The sequence below is a fragment of the Delphinus delphis genome, chromosome 14 (assembly GCF_949987515.2).
Source record: "Delphinus delphis chromosome 14, mDelDel1.2, whole genome shotgun sequence".
Lineage (NCBI taxonomy): Eukaryota > Metazoa > Chordata > Mammalia > Artiodactyla > Delphinidae > Delphinus > Delphinus delphis.
This window is the reverse complement of record NC_082696.1, coordinates 47,910,642-47,935,654: the sequence shown is the minus strand read 5'-3', so window position 1 is coordinate 47,935,654 and position 25,013 is coordinate 47,910,642. Positions and strand designations below refer to the sequence as shown.

General features: G+C 42.0%; 1 protein-coding gene across 1 annotated transcript in view; it reads left to right on the top strand.

The window, feature by feature from the left end:
• The window catches only part of SLC16A10 (solute carrier family 16 member 10), a 137,177-nt gene that overhangs the window by 100,982 nt on the left and 11,182 nt on the right, over nucleotides 1–25,013 (top strand). Inside the window, exon 4 of the mRNA XM_060030084.1 lies at nucleotides 20,426–20,569. Coding sequence (XP_059886067.1) covers nucleotides 20,426–20,569 — 144 coding nt within the window. The remainder of the gene's footprint in view (nucleotides 1–20,425; nucleotides 20,570–25,013) is intronic.

Sequence of the window (25,013 nt, the reverse complement as noted above, 5' to 3'; positions counted from 1 at the left end):
GACAACGTGATTGTGAATTGCTGGTTTTAGTGGGGCTGTGGAAGAGTCAAAGGAGAAAGTGTCCCTTTGGAAAAGTGGTTAGTACAAGTTTCATAGGATTGGAGTTGGTCCTTAAGCCTGAGACTTGAAACTGGATCCTTAATTAGCTAGGGAACTAATTTATCTATCTAGGCCTCCTTTGAAGATTCTGAAATACAGTGAAGCGCTCTCATGGTTATGTTAAAGATCCTAAGATCTTTACTTATTTATTACATTATACATGATGATTTGAGAGAAAATATGTATGCTTTGTGGCATTCTTTTTCTCCGAGCAAGGTTGGAAATTTTGTTTTAGTAGTTAACTTTTAAACATGAAGAATCGTATTGCTTCATGGAAGGGGTCAGTGATCTCTTTTAGGCCTACCCACTTGTAATCTCTACTGTAAGGGTATGGATCTTTTTTTTCTTCTACTGTTATTGAGATACAGTTGACATACAGCACTGTATAAGTTTAAGGTGTATAGCATAATGATTTGACTTATGTACATCATGAAATGATTATCACAGCAAGTTTAGTAAACATCCATCATCTCATAGATACAAAATTAAAGAAATAGAGTAAGTGTACAAATCTTATACATCAATTTAGGTGAGACATAACTTTCTAAATAGCCATTCCCAGTAACAGCTGCTTTAGTTGTTGTGAATTGCCCATTTTGCTTGAGAATTGTTTTGTTTTGGTTTTCTGGATTAAGTTTTCTTTTTTTAATTGGAGTGTAGCTGATTTACAATGTTGTGTTAGTTTCTGCTATACAGCAAAGTGAATCAGTTATACATTATAATACATATATCTACTCTTTTGTTTTTAATCTACTCTTTTTCAGATTCTTTTCCCATATAGGTCATTACAGAGTATTGAGTAGAGTTCCCTGTGCTATACAGTAGGTTCTCATTACTTATCTATTTTATATATAGTGGTGTATATATGTCAATCCCAATCTCTCAGTTTATCCCTCCACCCTTCCCTTTGGTAACCATAAGTTTGTTTTCTACATCTGTGACTCTATTTCTGTTTTGTAAATAGGTTCATTTGTACCATTTAAAAAAATTCCGCATATAAGCAATATCTCATGATATTTGTCTTTCTGTGTCTGACTTAACTTCACTCAGTATGACAATCTCTAGGTCCATCCATGTTGCCGCAAATGGCATTATTTCATTCTTTTTTATGGCTGAGTAATATTCCATTATATATATGTACCATGTCTTCTTTATCCATTCCTCTGTTGATGGACATTTAGATTGCGTCCATGTCCTGGCTATTGTAAATAGTGCTGCAGTGAACATTGAGGGTACATGTATCTTTTCAATTATGATTTTCTCTAGATATATGCACAGGAGTGGGATTGCTGGATCATATGGTAGCTCTGTTTTCAGTTTTTTAAGGAACCTGCATACTGTTCTCTGTAGTGGCTGTACCAGTTACAGTCCCACCAATGGTGTAGGAGGGTTCCCTTTTCTCCACACCCGCTCCAGCGTTTATTGTGATGCTGGCCATAATGGTGATGGCCATTCTGACTGGTGTGGGGTGATACCTCATTGTAGTTTTGATTTGCATTTCTCTAGTAATTAATGATGTTGAGCAGCTTTTCATATGCCTCTTGGCCATCTGTACGTCTTCTTTGGAGAAATGACTATTTAGATCTGCTCATTTTTTGATTGGGTTGTTTGTTCTTTTGATATTGAGCTGCATGAGCTGTTTATATATTTTGGAGATAATCCCTTGTCGGTTGCTTGGATTGAAGTTTTTTTTTCAATAAATTTATTCATTCGTTTATTTTATTTTTGGCTGCATTGGGTCTTCATTGCTGTGCATGGGCTTTCTCTAGTTGCAGCTAGCGGGGGCTACTCTTCGTTGCGGTGCGCGGGCTTCTCACTGCGGTGGCTTCTCTTATTGCGGAGCACGAGCTCTAGGCGTGTGGGCTTTCGGTAGTGGCGGCTTACGGGCTTTAGAGCACAGGCTCAGTAGTTACGGCGTGGGGCTTTGTTGCTCTGCGGCACGTGGGATCTTCCTGGACCAGGGCTCGAACCCGTATCTCCTGCATTGGCAGGCGGATTCTTAACCACTGCGCCACCAGGGAAACCCAGGATTGAAGTTTTTTTTTTTTTTTTTGTGGTACGTGGGCCTCTCACTGTTGTGGCCTCTCCCGTTGCGGAGCACAGGCTCTGGACGCGCAGGCTCAGCGGCTATGGCTCACGGGCCCAGCCGCTCCGCGGCATGTGGGATCTTCCCGGACCGGGGCACAAACCCGTGTCCCCTGCACAGGCAGGTGGACTCTCAACCACTGCGCCACCAGGGAAGCCCAGGATTGAAGTTTTTATGGCTCCTCGTTATCCAGTTTTTCTTCATTAGCTTCCAGAAACATAATGTGCTCTTTTCCTCCTACCTCTCTATCACTCCTTCTTAGTTTCTTTTCTGGTTCCTTATTTTTCACCCTGACCCTGAATAGCAGTCCTAGGCCTTACACCTTGATCTTTTTCTCTACTCATTCCAAATGATGGTTTCATCTAATTTCCTGTGTTCAGACATCATATATATGCCAGTGGCTCAAAATTTATATTTAGCTCAGGCCTCTCTTGAATTCTTCACCGGACTTTTATAGCCATCTGCTTACTTAATATCTGCACTGGGATGATTGTTAGATGTTTCAGATTTAATATGTCCAGCCCTAAAATCCTGATTTTACCCCCATCCCCAAAACCTGCTCTGCCCTCAGCCATCCTTATCTCAGGAGGCGGCAGTTCCATCAGTCCCCAAACCTCCTGTTTCTTTCATACCACACTCCTGATCCAGGCCAGAAATCCTGGCGGTTCTCCTTTCAAAATGTATCCTTCCCTGCCCCCTGTAGTCTGTTCTCTGCACAGAAGCCACAGGTGTTCTTTCAACACACAAGTCACTCTGCTCAAAATCTTTGGGTGGCTCCCCATTGCTCTGAGAGTAAAGACTAATGTCCTTATAGTGGCCTACAAGGTCCTCCGTGGTCTGTCCCCTCCTATCTCTTATCTCATCAGGCCTGGTCCCCGTCATTCACTCTGCTCTCGCCACTCTGCTCTCTTTGCTATTCAGCTTTTAGTGAGGCTCACCCTGACCACCTGGTTAAAACCCCCTTCTTCCCTCTGCCCTCCACATACTCCCAAACCCCCTCACACTGCTATTTCTTTTTCTATAGAGCTTCATACCTTCTTTTTTTTCTTCTTTTGAATATATTTATTTATTTATTTGGCTGCGTTGGGTCTTAGTTGTGGCATGTGGGATCTTCGTTGTGGCATGTGGGATCTTTCTTTGCGGTTAGTGGGCTCTTTGTTGCACCTTGAGGGCTTCTCTCTAGTTGTGGTGGGTGGGCTCCAGAGCACATGCGCTCAGTAGTTGCAGCACATGGACTTAGTTGCCCCGAAGCATGTGGGATCTTAGTTCCCCGACCAGGGATCGAACCCACGTCCCCTGCATTGGAAGGCGGATTCTTAACCACTGGACCACCAGGGAAGTCCCCATACCTTCTAACATGTTACATAATTTACTTGTGATGATTACTGTTTGCTCTCTGTGTGTATACCTCTGCTAGAATGTAAACTTCAGGAGGCTGAGGGTCCTCCTCTGTCTTGTTCAGTGAATGAACCCAAGCATCTACCATGGTGCCTAATGTACAGTGAGTGCTCAAGTATTTGTCGAATGACTATCTTATGGATAAGTCTAAAGTGACACCATATAAGCAGTATTCATTTTCTCTCCATTTTGATCTTTAAAATTCTCTACTTTGATACCAGAATGATGTTTCACATGTTATACCTATAGGACATGATGGTATTCATATCCATTCAACACTTAATCAAGAAGCTCAAATTCAGCAAACCTAAGACTAAGGAGCACTAATGCCATCTGTTGATGGGGAAAAGAGTTGATGTGTTTTGCTTTTGACCCATAGCTTTATCTGCATGTTGAAATTGAAACTTTATAAATGGAAGAAATTTCTGTGTCTCTGTCACTATTGTGTAAGTGTATGGAAGGGTGAATGGCTATCCCCATTAACAAGGAAATCTAGACAACTGGTGTCTTCTCTACGGTGTAGCAGCTGAAAATCTCGCAGAGCCTTGGGTGGTGTGTGTGAGAACAGGATGAGGATGCAGGACCAGAGCTTGACCACAAGTCTGCATTGCTTTGGTAGAGCACTGACCACAGGGCCACGTCAGCCGGATGACTGATAAATGCCTACAAAATGACAACGATGATGCAACTCTTCTCAGCGGCAGTGTTCCATCCTCAGTACGAGAATGATGACTTAGTTTTTATTGCTTTCACATCTGTCCACCACTACTCGCCTTGAAAAGCTGCACCTGTGTTCTTTGACTCCAGAACATATGGCAGTCAAGTTTTGGTTTTTAAGCTCTGATCCACATAGTTCTCTATCGGAGAGAAGACGACTGACTCATGCGTTGAAATCTGCAACATATATGTTTATTAGCCCATTTTGAAAAAACTCCGTAAGTTATAAGTGTGTCATTTTTGTGGCAGATAGTAGTTGTTCTCAAAAGAAACTCTGATCTGGTAGGGAAGATCCCACTTTTCTGAGACTATGATTGAAGGCACCATCATTTGCCTGCTGACAGGGCACTTAAGTGGACACCAAGTCCAGCTGTAATTGGGAACAAACAAGTTGTGTTTTTATTTTTTAATTTTTAAAAATATTTATTAATTTGGTTGCATTGGGTTTTAGTTGCAGCACGTAGACTCCTTAGTTGCGGCTTGCCGGCCTCAACTATTTGTGGCATGTGGGCTCTTAGTTGTGGCCTGCGTATGGGATCTAGTTCCCAGATGAGGGATCGAACCTGGGCCCCCTGCATTGGGAGCACAGAGTCTTAATTAACCATTGTGCCACCAGGCAAGTCCCAACAAGTTGTGTTTTATTTTATTTTATTTTTTAATTTTTTAAAAATTTATTTATCTTATTTATTTTTGGCTGCACTGGGTCTTTGTTGCTGTGCATGGGCTTTCTTTAGTTGCAGTGAGCGGGGGCTACTCCTCGTTGCGGTGTGCGGCCTTCTCATTGCAGTGGCTTCTCTCATCGTGGAGCACAGTCTCTAGACACGTGGGCTTCAGTAGTTGTGGCACACAGGCTCAGTAGTTGAGGCTCGTGGGCTCCAGAGCGCAGGATCAGTAGTTGTGGCGCATGGGTTTAGTTGCTCCACGGCATGTGGGATCCTCCCAGACCAGGGCTGAAACCCGTGTCCCCTGCATTGGCAGACAGATTCTTAACCACTGCGCCACCAGGGAAGTCCCCACAAGTTGTGTTTTAAAACTAGAAATGAAAATTTGAGGCAAATAAGCCGATAAATGGGACATGTAGTACCTTGGGAGATATTTTATGGCTTTGGTTAATGCCAAATGCTCTGTGGCTCAGTACTGGAATGTAGCTGTTAGACCTCACTGGCCAGGTCACCTCTGGCCATGTTGTGGTGACAGCAGGAATATTATCCCAAGCCAGAGCTCAGGGCGCTGAGCCATGCAAATAGGAACAGCAGACATGCTTTCATCTCTTTTGTGGCTTCCTCAGAGGGGGATTCAGGTAACGTTTGTCAAGAATCTGTCATGTGTCAAGCATCTCCACAAAATCTCAGGTAACCATCATAAGGATGAGTGTAATAAGTGTAATAAATAACTATATACTTGGAGCTAAGGAAACAACTCTGCTAAGTTAAGCTGTGCTTAGTCGAGGTCACTCACTGAGTTTGCTCAGAGCTGGGATTTGAACATAGATCTCGGACTCTAAGTCTCATGTTCTTTTCGTAAAATAGTCTGCTGTTCCTTAATCGGATCACCTCAGAGGTGGAGTGCTGCCTACTGTCAGCCACACTGGGCCTGGACCAGAGTTTTCTTTGCCTTGCAAGTTTCCCTCTGTTCTCTCAGAACGAAGCACAGAGGCAGGGTTGGACCATTCTGGCACTCAGAGGATGCTGCGCAGCCACGGAGAGGACTCCTGAGGAAACAGGCTAATGGGGATGATGGGATACCACCTAACCTTTCTTCCAGACCCCACATCTCCTCTTTTGGTCTTTAGTACGTTGTGAATATGAGAAAACTGAATTGCTTTTCACAGCCTGTGACAAGCAGAACATGGAATATACATAGTTTTATGTTCAGTTTTGTTTCCTATAATAAACATTAAGCATAGCAGAAGAAAAAAATGGACAAATGTATAAATTTATAGCAAGAGCTATCTTATGTTTGATTAATAACATAAGTACTGTTAGAGGAAAATGGAAAAAAGCAAATTGCTTGAATTTTAGAGTTATATATAAACTCTCTGAGGCCACTGATGAATCATTAAGTGTCCTGAGAAAGCCCTAACAGCCTTGGAAAAGCTGTTCCTTCTCTCTTGTTTTTTTTCCCCCCCAGCTATATCTGTAATGTTTTTCTTCTTTTTAAAATGAAGTATAGTTGATTTACCATATTATATTAGTTTCGGGTGTACAGCATAGTGATTCAGTATTTTTATAGGTTATACTCCATTTAAAGTTATTATAAGATATTGGCTATATTCTCTGTGCTATACAATATATCCTAGTAGCTTAATTATTTTATACATAATAGTTTGCACCTCTTCATGTCCTACCCTCTATTTTGCCCCTCCCCCCATCCTCTCCCCACTGGTAACCACTAGTTCGTTCTCTGTCCTTCTGTCTTGTTAATGTGTAAATTTCACCAGGTCTTTTGTTTTTTTTTAAATTAATTAATTTTATTTCTGGCTGTGTTGGGTCTTCATTTCTGTGCGAGGGCTTTCTCTAGTTGTGGCAAGCGGGGGCGACTCTTCATCGCGGTGCGCAGGCCTCTCACTATCGTGGCCTCTCTTGTTGCGGAGCACAGGCTCCAAACGCACAGGCTCAGTAGTTGTGGCTCCGGGCCCAGCCACTCTGCGGCATGTGGGATCTTCCCGGACCAGGGCTCGAACCCGTGTCCCCTGCATTGGCAGGCAGATCCTCAACCACTGCGCCACCAGGGAAGCCCCGGTCTTTTGTTTTTAACTGTCTCATGTTTTATTTGTTAAAATATAATATACTTTTGAATAATCTCAAAATTTAACTGTAGTATGGATATTTGCTTATCCCTCAACTCATTGTATTAATATCAAATTAAAGTTTGTGCAAGTTTGAGGAACCTAAATTTAGCTGATAAGGGTTCTATCATGATTTTTATATCAACTAGAAAATAAATTGTTATGATAGAGGATTAATAGAAATAGAAATCTTAATTTGAAGAATGTTCCTTTGTGAGGCTATACCTGGACATTGACTTTTACCCCACATTTACCAGGTGGCTCTGGTGAGGGGAAAGAATTGTCTGATCCATTGAGAGTATATTTCTGCTAGTTTAACCTTATCTCTAAATTCTGACACACCTCTTTGGAAAAGGCCTCACAGACACTAACTCCAAGGATTACAGAGCACCAGGAGAAAAGGCCACTTTATGTATTCATGCTGTAGGGAAGAGTCTTGAGATCCAAAGGAAGTTTGAGGGCTGCACATCTCTTATATATTAGCTCCCAGATGCCCTGCCACTTTCCATTTTCCCCACTTTCTAGCCCCATTATCTGTATCTAGTTTTTTTCACCCCTCTACTTGTTGGCAGCTCACTTGTAATCAGAAAGTTTATATTCCCTCGTAACAGATTGGAGAAAAACTCATTTAATGGTAGGTAGTGCCTACCATTTGGAGGCAAAATTGCAAACATGGACAACTGGTGTGCAGTTATGTAATCCAGCTGTGTCTGCATCCATGTCAAATTCAACTGATTTATTCTCAGAGTAACATGACCAGAACAACTGTAGCATTCAGTCTTCAGAGCACGGTTTAAGATTCTGTGTGCCCAGTCCTCACAGCCATGCAAGGGTTTGTTTTAAACCATAAGTTTCTTTTAAACACATATAGTATTTTTTATTTCCCACATGTTTAATTAACATTTAGTTTATAAGAAGCTCCCACAAATATTCTCTGTCACTGGAGCCTCAGGGCCACCCTATGAGATGGGCAGGATCGGTTTCCATTCAGCAGGAAAGGAACCGGACTTGGGGTTGTTAAGACAACTTGCTTAGGGTTGAAAGGCCGGTGCCTGGTGCAGCTGGGGCTTGAGCCTGGTCTTCTTAAGAGTGTGGCTTTGAAGATATTTAAATGCCTGCAAAAAAAAGGACAGTAATTTAGGCGTTGAAGGGATTGTACGGGTCACTTAATTGCACTTTTCTTTTTTTTAAGTCTGGTAGAGGGACTAAGACACAGAAAGGTTAAGTTGCTTGCCAAATGTCACATAGTTATAAAAGTGGCAGAACCTGGTGTAACATGCAAGAATATCCGTGGAAAATGAATGGAAGCTTATCGTAGCCTAAAGTGTAAATGTGTATGTAGTAGAAACTGAATCATTAAAGGAGTGAAGTTGTCTCACTTTACATAACTCTAGTCAATTTATAGGGTTCATTTCCCAATCGGGAGGTTGCTTCCCCATTTTGACACAGTCTAGTTCTTCAAAGCTGCCAGTAACAGTTGTACTGGCTTTGTCGTCTTTCTTTCATGGATATATTTAGAGCTCAGGGTTATGGTTATTGTGTGGCAGAGCCCTGAGAATGCAGGATTCATAGCAGAATCCATGTAAACCAGAGGTTACTGTATATTGGGCCAGGACTGGGCTGCTGAGCTGACCTCTCCTGTTGTGTTTATCTCTGTTCATTGTAAGGTTCTGGCAGAAGAGCCTTGGTGCCCATTACATGTCCTCAGCCCTGGGATGATGATTGCAGAGTTTTGGAAACATTTTTAGAATGATTTCCAATGGAGTTGCATAATCTGAAGAGTTGCCCTATCTCAGTCTTCTTGGCACTGCAAGCAAATAAAAGAGGCAGAGTTGACGTTTTAATTTTGTTTTTAGCCTGGGCACTAAACACTAGAGGCTAAGTACTAGGGGCTAAAGTTTCATTATTTCCTCCCTCCCTTCCTTCTTTTTGTTCTTGATTTGGTTTATTATTCTGATTATTGTTACTTTAACACTTATTAGCTATGCAGAATGCTATGGTAGTTTGCAGAATAAAAAGTAATCACATTGCTTTTTCACCAAGATTTTCTAATTTAAGTAATTTTTCTTCTATTTTTCATTCAAAAATAGGCTTATAAAATTTCTTTGACACAAGAATATTTCTTTGTATAGTGTATTAATTTAAATATCAGAATTAACCATTAAGATTCCCTGTGTGCTGATTATATATACCCACGCACAACTCCTACATTTTTTCCCTATTATGTGGTCTGGAAGTGTTTTGTTTGTTCACTTATTTTCATTTCATTCATTCATTCCCATCCCAGTGAACTTCCAGAAAGAATATAAAGGTATTTCCTTCACACATATATTTTCTGATTCAACTCTGACAGCAGCCTTTTATGAGGAAAGCAGTGCTAATACTGGTTTCTCCCACTAATAGATAAGAACCTTGACCATCAGAGAGGTTGTATTTTGCTCAGAGTTGCACAGTCAGTGGCAGGGATGTTATTAGAATAGAATTAGAATGGGTTATTCCATTCTGTCACTGTTGTATTTTCTTACACATATGTGAATTCCTCTAATTACAACTCAGTTGTACAGATTCAGGTTGAGCAGATTCAAGCATTCAAGTGAATATCTGGCAAATATTCACTGAGCACCTGTCGGGTGCCTCTAGGTGTGGGGATGCAGTGGTGAGAACAGACGTGATCTCTGCTCTCACGGAGTTCAACAAATAAGTAAGCACATAAATAAACAAGGTAGTTTTCACATAGTGATATTTTCTTTGAAGAAAATAAAATGAGATGGAAGGTGATGGTGGGATGTAACCTTAGTTTGTAAAGTCAGGGACAGCCTCTTTGAGGAGGTGCCAGTAGGTGCCTTCTCTCAGTGAAGGGTAGCGTTAGGTATTTGGAAGATACAAAAATGATACAGCTTCCTATTGCCCTCAGGAAGCCTGTGACATGGAATTTCTCTAGTTTCCATCTTTAAGGCCAGCCAACAGTTGATGAATTTTTTTATTCAACTTATTTTTATCTGATATATTCAAATCTGCATGTTAGAATTTTAAAATTCTTGCATAGGACCCAAGCTTTGCTTTTTCTCCAGATACTTCATTCACGACTTATAACTTCTGATAATACACTACAGTTTCTCAGTTCTCATGTGATTATTACAGGAGTGAATAGACATCCTCTCTCCATCACTTTATCCCCACTTTTCAGATTTTTTTCAATGGTGTCTATGCTTTTCTTGCTTTTCTAACCTTGCATTTATTTCCCTGCAGATCTCAACATCTGCTGAAATTTGACTACTCAGGTTAGTGAAAATTTGCCCATTTATCAGTTTTGTGCCTTAGGCAGTATTCACCAGCATTCTCCTACTTGAGATGAATAAGGATCTTTACTTCTCTGGCCACTTGTGTGTGACTAATTAATGGTGAAGTTAAATATCTACAGAACATTTTCATCAAAAAAAAGCTAGCCGGGTTGTTTTTGGGTTTTTTTGGAATTTTTTTCTTTCGAATTGTAATACACTAGCATAGGAACATGATAGGAAGACATTACGTAATTAATACATAAGAAATCTAGAAAACTGATTATTTACAAATAAACTAAAACAGAGCTGCTGCTTTTAGTAAGGTAGAGTAAGTTTGTCATGTGTTCCAAATTGTATTTATTTAGCCAAAAATAAGTATTTACAAATAATTCAACAATAGTTTTTAGAAGTGATGCATGGTTTATTCAGGCATGAAAATTATCCCTAGAATGTAGGCCCCAAACTGCTAAAAGATTTAAAATTTGGAGGGAAAACGAAATCCGCAAACATTTAAGAATATCTGATTTTAACTTAAGTTGAAAAGCAGCAGTAGTGTATTTTTGTTAGGCCCTTATCCTGTATAATGTATTCAATGTAAGTATGGGAAAGGCTGGTGAAAACTGTGGATTTATCTACAAGATACATTGGGGAGTTTTGTGTGGGGAGTGTCCTAACACCTCAGGAAATGATAAAGAAGAACCAGGTAAGGTAGATTAGACAAGGGTAGGGACAGAGCCTCCTTTCCATTGCTCCATCCCCAGCACCAAGCATGTGCCTGGCACACAAATACTTTTTGACCAGTTTGAGGCTGAGCTATAGGTTGGTTGAATTGCTGGAATATGATGTCTACTAATTTCCCTACTCGTGACTACTTTTCATCCTAATAATACTTTATGTTCTTCAAATTCTTTTTTCTTTGATCCTCAATATACAACCCCTGGAGGTGAGGACAGTTTTATCTCCATTTTATAGGGAGAGGAGTTAGTTGCTTTTGAGACTTTCTCTGGCCACATACAAATAGTTAGTGGCAGGGTGTGGTTTAAAGGTTAAATAATAGAAGTAAAAGTATGCTTATCTAGACTAGTGTCAATGTGGAGTAATTTAAAGATACGGAAATGGGTGGCTCGAGGTACATAGTCAGCCCTGCTGAGGTGAAACAATACCTCTTAGGCCTTGTACCATCTTCCAAGCTGCTTCCAGGAGAATGGGATGCCTAGGTGACCACAGCCCAATAAGTAGCCTAACAGATGACCCACGCTCTTGACCCGTGTACCCATCTGTGCAATTTAAAATGTTGCCATATGTTGATTATTTAATTTATGAAGCATTACAATAGTCTCAACGTACATCCGGTATCCCTATTTCTACTTAACTGTATCTACTTCTGTGAATACATTTTTTCCTTTTATGTTTCTTTCTCCTCGGGAGCTGTCTTAGGGACTTTTCACGATTCCCTGCCAGTGTCTCCTGTTCTTCAGCTCTCGGGGCTGCCTTGGATCCTGGAGTAGGGGTTGCCCAGTCCTAGGGTTCCCGTCCTACCTCTTCCTTGTGAGGTGCTTTCTAAGTTCTGTATCACGTTCACCTTCACAGCCACCCTGTCACACATCTAGAGCAGTGTGTCAGACCCAGTGCCTCCTTTTCTCTCCTGAAACAAAATTCCTAGGTCATGAAACCTGCCTATATACATAATTTTAAAAAAATCAGTAATGCCCCACTTGTAACACAAGGAGAAATAAAAAGTAATTCTTGAATAAAATAAAGGTAATGCTTGGGATACATGTGACAACATAGAGGAACCTTGAAGACATTATGCCAAATGAAATAAGCCAGATACAAAGTCTATGATTCCACTTAGATGAGATACCTAGAGGAGTCGAATTCATAGAGACGAAAGTAGAATGGGGGCTGCCAGGGACTTGGAGAAGGGGGGACAATGGGGGTTATTATTTAATGGGTACAGAGTTTCAGTTTGAGAAAATGGAAAAGTTCTGGAGATAGATGGTGGTGATGTTTGCACAAGAAGGTGAATACTCAATGCCAATGACTGTACACACTCAAAACTGGTTTAAATGGTAAATGTTATGTGATATAAATGTTGTTAAAATAAAAAACAATAATTGGAAAAAAGGTAATGCTTGGACACAACTATATCAGAAAGATAAAAATAGCCTCCACAGATTTCCGAAACACCCCCAAGGGAGTGGTACTGCCATTATTGTGAACCAGTGTGCAGTATTGGTTTGAAACTAAGAAACTGATGCCCAAGATCTTAGACTCAATAAGGAGTAGAGCTCATAATTTGACTCCAAAGACTTTTTTCTTCCTACTATGCCTAGGCCTTCCAACTATCAGTCCACAAAAGTTTTCTCTTTGCCATGCCAGCTGCCTTAATCCAGACCACTCAGGCTTTGTACTTTCTTATCTATCCTAAAGGGGTGTGGTCCTTTTCTTCCTGAACACTAAAATCACAAGACAGGACTGAACATGTTTAAAATAATGTTAATCACCAACACCCCCAAACTCTGAAATAGTCTTATTCTTAAGAAAAGGGTAAAAAATCGGGGTAGACAATCTCACAAGTATGTGAAAGCGACAGCAGTGGAAGGAAAACTTTTCTGGGCCTAATCCTAACAATTGCTTTTTTTTTTCTTTGGACGTGCCCCGCAGCATGCGGGATCTTAGTTCCCCAACCAGGGATTGAACCCATGCCTCCTGCAGTGGAAGCTCGGAGTCCTAACCAGTGGACTGCCAGGGAATTCCCTAATCCTAATAATTTTTAATCTTCATTCAGATAAAATTTTTTTTGAATTTTATGTGATACTAGGGAGAGAGTTGGCAATTAGATAACTCTTAGAATTAATAGAAAAGACACTCACTATGGTGTGCCTTAGGAAGACTAGAGGAGAAAGGAGGCCAGATGGCTTTTGGTAAAAGGGTTCTCTAGCCAGCACCACTAGTCTGAGGGAATCTTAGTGAGGAGAGGGTAGAAGAAGGTAGAATTTTCATGGAAGGATCAATCTTTTTTCACTTTAGAATTAAGGGCAAAATTAAGCTGAATAAGAACTAATAGTGCTCTAATTTCTCTCAAAAATTAGATCTACCTTAAACAAATTAAAATTTCAGTAAAACAACAGTCTACACATCTTTCTGTGTTCAAGAAGAAATAGAACCAATTATGATAATTTACAAAATATCTGACTTATTAGCATTATAGCCAGGGTCATTAAGTAAAGTTATAAAATTACCCAGGAATCCTAGTGATTTAACTAATACTTTCTGAAATTATCCCTTTCTATTTTAAGATGAAGTCTATCTTAAACTTCTAAAATTTAACCTTAATTGAACTAGCCTTTTGTTGGGTATATTTGTTCAATTTGGACTACTTTTCCAAATTCATGCAATTCAGCTAATGACTGCAGACTCCATAACCCACACCTATCTATTTGCATGTACATTTAGCTGATAGGTGATTTTATCACCAGATAAATCCAGGAGTAAGTTTAAAAGAGCATATCCCTCCACCTTTTTTTAAACAAATACAAACATAGAAACACATGATGCCTCAGAAGAGCATTAATCACAACCAGGAGTCCACATCTTCGGAGACCTTTCTATCACCGTGTATCTTCAGAGTACTCTACTAAAGCGTTAGTCAGGCGGTCATGCAGTGGACCATGGCTGAGACCTCCCGAGCCATCTTGACCAGAGTAGAGACAGTCTACCTCCTTCACAGATGGGCACTGTCTTAACAATTCACAGTCCATTGTGTTCATCCCAACTATCCAGGAACCAAGGGTCTGAGAGAGTGGTGACCCTGGTGTGCCAAGAATGAGACTTCAAGAAAGAAACTCTTCAGAATCATATTTGAATTTAGGTGGAATGAATAAAAGTTTTTTAAAAAATGGATTAAACATCTTTCATTGTTCTGGAAGGACTAGAATAATTTTTGATAATTTGAGAAATATCTGACACAGAAATTATTGTCAGGGTCACTGAATAATTTCAAGTTACCTAAAAATCCTAGTGACTTATTTTTTATTTTAAGATGAAGTTCATCTTAACTTCTGTAATTCAGGATTATTTGAACTGGTATCTGAATCCAAATTGGTTTTGACAGACACTTCCTCTAGAACATGTTGCCAAATCTTGATCTGATCTAAATAATGCTATGTTAAGGATGGACTTTTCTTTTTTAATCTAAGGAAAATTATTTTTCAAAAAAACAAAAAGAAAAATGAAGGATTTAAAGAATTTTTAGAGTTAGAAAATGTTTTCAAAATCAGACCAAAGTTTTCCAAACCATTAGCTATCTTCCTTCCTTCCGAACTCTTTTTCTATCCCTTGGTGGCTGTTAAATAATTTTCCTGGAAACTCTTCCCTCTTTTTTTCTCAGTCCTGACATTTATCTGTCTTAACAGCGCCATGTGTGAATACTTGCACTATGGAAACCCATCTTAATGAAATGGAAAGACTGGCCGTTTAAAAAAACAAACAGAACCAACTACCCATGCCTCCTAGAGTCCTGCCAGGCCAAAGGTCTGCCCTCCACTGGGTCAGCTGCTGAGCAGGCAGGCGGTACCCGCACCACGGGTTTAGTCATGTCAAATATCTTACTAGTATAGAGACAGTGGGCTGCCTAAGATGTTAGTCCTTAAAAATGTTGGCAGGCAAGGAAATTCTGCGTTTTCACTTCAAGTACATCTTGGAGCTGTTTTATTTCAAAGCACAGTTTATCAAATTTAACAAGTTAAAATGATGTTTTGAGGCTGACCTAATCAATGACTGTCTTATGGCTATAGAGTCCGATTTCAATATTATATGATATAAAGGGCTTAATTTTATGTACCCATATCTATGGACTTAGTTTCCTGCTATCTTTAGTCACCTCACTGGGCTTGCTGGTGTACACTGCCCATGTAAAACTTCCTCAGGGAATGAATGCCCTTTCTTCCTTTTCTTAGCAAAAACAGAGATAGAGAAAACACAGTTGTTTAAAAAAGAAAGAAAAAAACCAAACCAAACCCTCGTTCCATTCAGAAGATTTCTGTTCATCTTTCTTTGAAGTCAAAGGGTAGTATAAAGTTTTGATTTGCAACAAAATCTGAGATTATCCATTAACCACTCTAGCAGGCCTTCTACTGCCTTTCAAATGTACATCTAATTTTTAAAGGGACCAGGCTCTTTTCTTTGTGTTTACCTTTCAAAAAGTATATTTAAGTAGAATGGTCTTTTAGAGTTACGGAGTAGCTTTTCAGATGTTGAAAGGATATATTCTTAGAAAAACTGCATGCAAATGAGAGGCAACAAGCTGAAACTGCATGCAAATGAGAGGCAACAAGCTGAAACTGCTAATCTCAGGAGTGAACAGCAAGTGAGAAGTACTCTGAATGCAGCACCTCTGTTGGGAAGTAGGAAGCTGCAGAAATCATTCTGAATTCCACAACCCCTGAAAATACTGTGTAGCATTTACTATCCCATTTTTGAATGTACTGCGTAAATGTAAATGATACGGGTCCCCTGTCCTCGCCAAGAGTTTATTCTCAGACACAGAAGGAGTGCACGTGACTACCTGTTGCCCACCTTCTTTTCAGCTTGATGGTATGGATCTGAAGAGGAGGGCAGAGGATCAGGGAATCAAATGCTCACAGACAAGGACAGATGATGACTGCTGTCTGGAATCTGTTAATCTCCCAAAGGGCGTAGTAACTGCAACAACAGCGGATGATAAATATTGTCGTTTTGTTTTGTTTTTCCTCCATCCTGCAAAGGCAGTTGTAGTTTCATTAGTCCCATAGCCTGCAGTGCTCTATTGGGCCCGGACCGGGGCACAAACCCGGGTCCCCTGCATCGGCAGGCGGACTCTCAACCACTGCGCCACCAAGGAAGCCCTCCCTTCTTTCTTAACTACTATACACCCCCAAAGATGTATAGTTTAAATTGTATATACCAAAGTTTTATCATGTTTTTATGTAATAAGTTACATAAAAGATATTAAACAAAAACCACCCATCCCCTTAAAAAGTTGTGTGTGTGGAAGGACAGTGAGGCTAATGACCATCATGGCATGGCCAAATAACACAATCTTAGAAAACAGAACTATAAGTAATTATTAGACTTTTTTTTTTTTGGCTGCACCGTGTGGCTTGTGGGATCTTAGTTCCCTGACCAGGGATTGAACCCGGGCCCTCGGCAGTGAAAGTGCCGAGTCCTAACCACTGGACTGCCAGGGAATTCCCTAATTATTGGACCTTTTGGACCAGTGACCTCCTTGTTTTGCAGATGCGTAGCATCACTGGATTTCAGGGGCTTCCGTAAAGTGAGTTGGGATGCCCTTCTGTTGGGCCATCTTCTGTCGTGAAACCATTTGTCAAGGAGAAGCTTGAGTTTCTAACGCACTTACGTCAGCTGTATTGGACCTGGTTTTGTACTATGGCCACCCCAAACTGAGCTTCCTTCATGGTTGACTCTCTGACAGCCAGAGGACTCAGCCTGGGATCTCAGTGGAAGAACACTGTCTGATGTCTCCAAATGTCTGGTCCTGAGGCTCCCTGTAGGGAAGAGGTAGAGAGGGGAGAAGCCAGGGCTAGGCCGATCCAGCAGGAGGGTCACTTTCTTAGGCTGCTGCCCTCGACCTCTCAAAAACGGCTCTGCCTCTGGGCTCTAGTGAGGGGGGAGGAACTTCTCTCTTCATGTGGCTGGTCAGAAACATGTCATCTGTAGAGAGAGGCTGAATCACCATTTACTTGAAGTGGGGATGGTTAGGAGGAAGGGGGTAAACTGTGAGCTAGTGTGTCTTTCTTTCACCCGTGGATAAAGAATGCGCAGATATTATGGGATTTAAGTTCTTGGTTATTTTTGGATAACAAAACAATAAATAGGGTTTCACACAATCCAAAAATGGCTTCTGTGGTTAGCGAAAGTTGTTTGAATGATGGAAAATGTTTCAGGAGCAGGGAGCGTTCAAGCTGTCAGTCAGCAAGGCTCTGGTAATCCCTGAAAGGTGTGCAGCCCTGGAGTAAACACATGTTTAGAATAGAAACAAAAGACTAATTCCCTAAAGGCACTTACACATTTGGATAAAGTCCACTTTAAACCACTGCCATACAAAATGGCGTTATCCCCTGTGTAGATAGTGGCTTCTAATATAAGCTTTGCATCGGTTTAAATAAGTTAGGTTAAATACGGAAACATCTGTTCCACATTTTCATGTCCCTTTCCATGTGACTCTTTATGGGAAGTAATCAGTTTTGCCCAGCGTTCATGCATTCTGCTAAACTAAAATGTGTGCCAGTCTCCAGAGAGATGGGCAGGGATTCGTAGAATAGTTGGTGGCAGTCATGGGAGGCCCAGGCTGCAAGTAGAACACGCCAGCTTTCCTGGGTGCTACTCCCTCACCAAGAAAGGCTCTCTAAGATCCAGAGATGCAGCAGCCCCCGATTCCATTCTCCAGTCACCCAGATTCCCTTACTTCCTGACAAAAATCCAAAAAACAAAATAAACCTCAACTTTATTTTGCAAATTTTGGCTGAGGGTGGGGAAGGAGGTATAAGAAGCTGTAGTTCTTGCTTTACTTAAACAATGACAACAATAATAAAATTCAATGAAATAATGCCCCTTATAGCTGAAGAAGTAAGTTTCCACGTAAGTGTAATTTGAATTTACCAAATTTACCTTATTTCAAGAGACCCAAAACATTTCACCTCATTATTTCTTTTAAGGATTACAAAGTGTAGAGCAGGGGGCAAAAATAAACGACTAATAAAGGATAATAGCAATTTGGCAGGCAGGTGTTCTTAGTTTCATCAAAAGAATGACTAGCATATTCAGTCTTATTTGAATACTAAAGAACGTCTTAAACAGTTATTCTAGATCCTTTGGGTGTTTCCTAAAGTAGATTAATACATCAGAGTCTGGATTCAAATTCCAAATAAAGCTGATGAATACACATAATTATTATCTCACCTGCCTTAGATCAGGTTATTCATTTTCTTCAGAATTGAGCTGGAATCCATCTCTGATAAGGACTTGGAGGAATTAGCCAGTTTGAGGTCACTTTTATCAATAGCTGTTTTATCTTTGTGACCATAAGTGAATTTCTTAGACCAGCACTGTCCAGTAGAAATATAATGCAAGCCACATAAGTAATTTAAAATTTTCTACTAACCACATTTTTAAAAGTTAAAAAAAAAATGAAATTAGTTTCATAATATATTTTATTTAACCAATATAGCCAAACTGTTATTCTAACATGGAATCAGTATTTTAAAATTATTGAGATATTTTTTGTGTTTTTTTTTCCCACTAAGTTTTCTAAAATTTTTTTTTTGCGTTTTACACTTAAAGCACATCTCAGTTCAAACTAACCACATTTCAAGTGCTGGATAGCCCACACGTGGCTAGCACCTGCTGTACTGGACAGCACAGTGCTGACATGGTGAGGCTCCGCAGCAAAGTAGGGAGGCTTTGTTGGTCAAACCAGGAGTTTGAGCTTTACCCTGAAGGCTGTGGGATCATAGCAGAGCAGTGTTATTTTTAATTTGGAACTTAATCAGGTGGTCTCAGAGAATGCAGGTTAGAGATTCAGGAGTTGGGGGCTGTAGCATGAAGCACGTTAAAGGCTGTTGTAGGGGTCCAGGTGAGGAGTGATAACCCAGACTCAAACACTGGGGGGGACATGGACCAAAGGAAGAGTGTCTGAGAGATTTAGGAGGTAAAATCATCAGAACTGGGTGGTGACTGCTGGATCTGAAGGGAGGGAGGGGATAATCTAGGATGGTTGTCCAGTTTCTAAACCTGGGTAGCTGGGCCAGCAGTAGTGGTGGTAACTGAAACGGAGGGAGGCAGGCTGTGAGGGGGTGAGTGCGGCAGGGTACCAGCTGGGCCATCGCGCTTTCCGGCAAATTTGCTTTGCAGGCTTTCAGAATTCAGGCCAGCGTTTGGTGTAGGGGACAGTGAGTCTGTTTGAAACAACTGTTTGTTATGATAGCTCAGTGATTTCAGAGAAAGCAGTGGGAGTACAGACATGCTTTTTCTCCTTGCTGTGAGCACAGGTAGGTGATCACTGAGAAAGTGGAAGCGCTGAGCAAGAGGTGGAAAGCGTGGAACTTAGGGGCCATGGGAGCAAAGCTTGTGTTAGGCAGTGGGTGCTGAGCCACAGGTTTTGTCACCCATTATAACACCTGCTAGTCACACTCCTTTTAAAACATTGTTGGGTTGTAGATTTGCAGTCACTATTCTAAGTAGACTGTAAATTGAGGGAAAAGGTCTTTTAAAAAAAAAAAGGCTAAAATTAATATCACTATTAACTGTGTGTCAGGCACTAAGTTCTTTACAGAGATATTTAATCCTCACAAACACCCTCTTGAAGTACTGTTGCTGTCTCCAGTTTACAGACAAGGAGACTGAGGCCCTAGAGATTAACAACTTACCCAAGGTCACAAGGCTAGCAAGGAATGGAACCAGGACTTAAATGCAAACATTCTCTCTCCAGGCCTTTCTTCTTTCTGTTAAACTGACTCTATTTTTATCTGTTCTAATGCCACACAAATAGGCAAATCCTCAGGCAGAGAACCTTATGCTTTTATCCTGTAAGCTCCAGTATAACTTATTTCAGTTTGGTTCAGGTCCTCCTAGAAGAGAGGAAACTCCAGAATTGAGCCTTAAACTACCTTTCAGGGGAGCAGATGATAGCTGGATCCTCGGGTGACCTTGTGAGGACAAGGTGGCACGGTGTGTTCAAAGGTCTCTTTCTTTAGCTCATGGCCCAGTGGTAACTGATAAAGGGTGTGCTGGTTACTTTTTATTAACAATTTTTTTAAACCCTCTTATAAAAATTCTTATTTATAAACAAGCTAAACCATGTTAGCTTTTCTTCATGTGTTCTCATGAAAAATTTTATAAATTTTCTTTTACAGAACAAATTTTATAAATATTTGAATTTGGAAGGGGATGAGAGTCCATAACATGGTAGAGACACAAAGGCATTTGTACAGAGCTTCAAAACTTGTCCAGTTTTCCTACCATATTCAGTGTGGCTTCTTCCTCTTTGGTCTACAGATGAAACATGTGAATGAAAGGTTTCAAGATGAGAAAAATAAAGAGGTGGTTCTCATGTGCATCGGCATCACTTCAGGAGTTGGACGGCTGCTCTTCGGCCGGATCGCAGATTATGTGCCTGGTGTGAAGAAAGTTTATCTACAGGTACTTTCTTAATAAGCCTTTTTTCCTCCAGCAAATTTATCCTTACCACCTAATGGCTCATTATATGTACTTATTTGCTTAAATTCTTCTGTAAAAATGAGAAATACTTTCTAGAACCTAACTTTCACAAGCAGTTTTTCAAGGGCAAAATCAGTTATGAGTTTTGGGTTTTCAACATGAGAAATTGGCGAACAAACAACAATCTTTGTCTTGTCGTGGAACTCCACCAAACCAAAATGGTGTTTGCCCATTGTTTTTTCTAAGAATGATTTATTTTTGGCATAGTTCTCATAGTCACGTGCCTTTTGCAATACGCTGTGAAATTCAGGGGTGTGCGTGTCTTCTGAGTTTCTTTACTGCAGATCGCCTCCTGGGTATTGTGGGGTGTGCTATTCCAAGATCACGTCGACACTTATTTGACAAGTATTTAAGTGACTCCTCCGTGCCAGACGCTGTGCTAAACGGTACAGCTGAAGTATGGTCTGTGTGCTCAGTAGTTAATGGTCTCCGGGGAAGAAAGATAAAGCAGTGCTGCAGCACAGTGGAATAATGGTATGCTAGATGGGTGCCATAGAAACATAGGCACAGAGCATCTAAATCACTAGAGGAGGGTTGAGCAGGCTTCCTGGGCTGGTGGAGTGTTAAGCGGTGAGCAATAGTTAAATAGATAAGGAAGAGAGAAAAGGGTGTTTGTTGCAAGCAGAGGAAGCCACATGGGCAAAGAGATGTTAGGTCTGGGAAACAATGTTTGAATGGACTAAAGAGAGAATAGTAGATTGATTGGCTGAGGGATAGGCAGGAGTCAAGTTGGGAACGGCCTTTATGAGCACAGGAGAGGCCGAACTCTATCCTGAAATCTACCAGGAGCCATTAAGGATTTTAAGCAAGGGAGTGACATGACATGAGTTGTTTTTTTTTTTTTTGGTGGTACACGGGCCTCTCACTGTTGTGGCCTCTCCCCTTGCGGAGCACAGGCTCCAGACGCTCAGGCTCAGTGGCCATGGCTCACGGGCCCAGCCGCTCTGCGGCATGTGGGATCTTCCTGGACCAGGGCATGAACCCGTGTCCCCTGCATCGGCAGGTGGACTCTCAACCACTGCGCCACCAGGGAAGCCCGACGTGAGTTGTATTTTATAAAGCTTAACCTAGTGACTGTGAAGGGTGGAATACAGAGGAGGAAGGGCAAGAGTTCAGACAGTCACAAAAGGCCACATATCATGTGGTTCCCTTTATATGAAGTGTCCAGAATAGGCGGATCCTGAGACAGAGAGTGCAGCCTAGTGGTTGCTAGTGGCTGGGGGAAGGAGGGTATGGGGAGTGACTGCTCCTGGGTATGGGGTTTCTTTTGGGGTGTTGTAAATATCCTAAAACTAGGCAGTAGTGATGGTTGTACAATCTTGTTAAACTAAAACCCGCGGTGAATTGTGCACTTTAAATGCGTGGGTGAATTCTTTGGTATGTGAATTTATATTTCAATAAAGCTATTATTATTATTTATTTTAAAAAGTGGAGGCACAGGGACTAGTTGGAGAATATTGAAATAGTCTAGGCAGGAGGAACCAGGGCAGAGATGTTGGGATCAAACAGGGAGTAAAACAGGGATACAGGAAATGAGAATTCAGTGGAGCCGCCTAAGCTGGGCCTGAGATTTGTGGCTCAGGTAACAGTGGAAGGTTTTGCTGTTTTATCAAGATCAGTAATTCAGTAGAACAGAGTAAGAGGATGAGTTTGTTTTTGCCATGTTAAGTTTGTAGTGCTTGTGGGAAAGCCAAGTTGAGTTTGGAGCTCGTGGGAGAGCGTGGCTGAGAGACCTGTGGGACTTCGGCATTCATGGGCTTGTATGGGGTGAGTAGAGCGTGTGCAGGGGACACTGAAAGGGAGTGGCCAGCCTGGTAGGAAAAAAGCGAGGCACATAGTGTTTCCAGGGGCAGGAGTGGTCAGCAGTGTCAGTAACTAGTGAGAGGGCAGGCACGTTAAAGACTAATAGGTTTTCACTGGATTTAGCAACAGAGGGGAGTTTCAGTGGAGTGGCAGGTGCAAAAGACTGATCACGATCAGCTGATTAAATGGAAATACAGGCAACTTTGTCCAGGGCTTGGCTGTGGAAGGAAGGTAAAGGAGAGACAAAATGGGGGCTTGGGGATTGCGCACGTCCGTTCACTGTAGAGATGAGGGGCAGTATCTGAGCAGGGCCTTGAAGGAAAGGTAGAACTTGGGCGAAGGACATGGTTGGAAAAGATATTTATTACAGATAAATTGCCTTTAATTGATTTGAAATAATAGCCATCCCCATTTACTGAGCACTTCCGTGTGCCAGACGATGAACTGAATGCTGTACGTACATTATCTTCTTTCCTCCTTGCCCAGCCCTTTGAGGAAGGTACCGTCGCTGTTTCCACTTAGGGATGCCAACACGGAAGAACAGGGAAGCTACCTCACCGTGGGTGTTTGTGTATAGGGCCAGGCAGAGAGCTGCAGGAAGGAGTCTGGTCACACGGCTAGAAGGAAGTGCAGACAGCTAGTAGAGTGCTACTTTTTAAAATATTCACTGTGTTAGGATCATTCCCCCTTTTATTAATACCCAACTGCGGATATCCCTGTCGAACACTTAGCAGAACATTGTCTTGTTCTCAAGTGTCAAGGGAGCCCTCTAATGGAAATTGGTTGTATTACAGACTTTTGGCTTCCTTTCATTTATTAAAATAAAAAAGGAGTGCCCATTGTGCCCCAAGCACCAGCCCAGACCCTGGTAGGGGTGATACAAACAAGACAGACGTGGTCCCTGAGTTCCTGGAGCAAGACTTGAGGCAGGAGGAAGCTGGGAGTGAATGGGAACTCAAGAAGACAGGGAGAGTGGCCTGGGAAGAGGTTGGGAAGAGGAGGGCCCAGATTAAACAGGGCCTTGAAATCCCTGATGCAGACATTTTACTCGAAGCATAGTAGGTCTTTGTTGGGGAATGACGGGATTTTACGTTTTAGTCGCTGTGGTCGCTCTGTGTGTGGAGGCTGTATTACTGGGAGGGAAGCAGGAGTGCTGGAGGGAGGGAGACCAGTTAGGAGGCCAATACAGTGTCCCGGGTCGAGGCGATTGGGGCCCAGACTAAGGTGCTGTGATGGATGAAGTCATGGTATGTTTTATACATCAGCACTTTACTCGGGAACAACTATAACTTTAGAAAGTTTCCCCCTACAGGCAGGGCAGTCGGGTCACTTACAACATATTGGGGGCACATACGTTAGTATTTCATGTGATTTATGAAAGAAAATATAGCCTTTCCTAGCTTGTCCCACGTTTGGTCTGCAGTTACACGGCAGTGCGTTAAGAATCAGTAATTTCGTTTTGGATGAAAGGTTAGTCACAGCCTGGCTTCTTTTAGGTCGCATCTGATTTTTTTCATCCAAATGTGCAGTGTGTGTAGCACCTGGTAGTGCGGGCTGTGTCACAGGCGAGATGACTGCGGTCCAGCCCGAGGAGGCCCGTGGAGGAGAAAGGCAGCCTTCGGTGTGTCCTGTGCTGCTGGGAGCCACTGACAGCACAGGGGCCAACGCAGGCCTACCCCACACAGGCGGCTGGGCTCACCACCCCGCTCTGTCCCTTCTTTTTCCTGGCTTCCCTGCCCCAACTCCCAAACATTCAGTGTGGGTTTTGATTCTTGGCTCTTTCTTCTCTGCTGCGACCAACTCCAGCTCTGCCTGTTTGCTATTCTTCCTCCTCTCCCTGTCTCCCTGCCTGGCTGTCCGCCCTTTGGCGGCCTTTAAGGGTTGGAAGGCTTCTGCTGCTTATCTTCCTCTCCTGCCTTTTGTTGGTGCTGTGTTTTCTCAGACGTGTCTGCTCCTCGCTTTCGTCTGTTACAGCTCAGCCTGGTGGGGCCACGGCAGTTCCCCTCCCTCTCTGTCCCCATCACACGGGTTCTGAGTAGCCTCCGGGCCCAGAACACACTTCACAGCCTCCCACATGTTCTACTTTTGGGGCACAGTCATCTTGGGTTTGGGAGGCCACAGAGTAGAAAAGCACAGGCTCTGGAGTGTGATATGACTTGTCTCTAGATCCGGCAGAGGGCTGTGTGAGGACTCATGGTGACAGCTTGCTTGCTTATTTATTTATATAAATTTATTCATTTTATTTTATTTATTTTTGGCTGTCGGGTCTTCGTTGCTGTACACAGGCTTTCTCTAGTTGCGGCGAGTGGGGGCTACTCTTCGTTGTGGTGCACAGGCTTCTCATTGCGGTGGCTTCTCTTGTTGTGGAGCACGGGCTCTAGGCACACGGGCTTCAGTAGTTGTGGCTTGCGGGCTCAGTAAGTGTGGCTCGCGGGCTCAGTAGGTGTGGCTCACGGGCTCTAGAGCGCAGGCTCGGTAGTTGTGGCACACAGGCTTAGTTGCTCCACGGCATGTGGGATCTTCCCGGACCAGGGCTCGAACCCGTATCCCCTGTGCTGGCAGG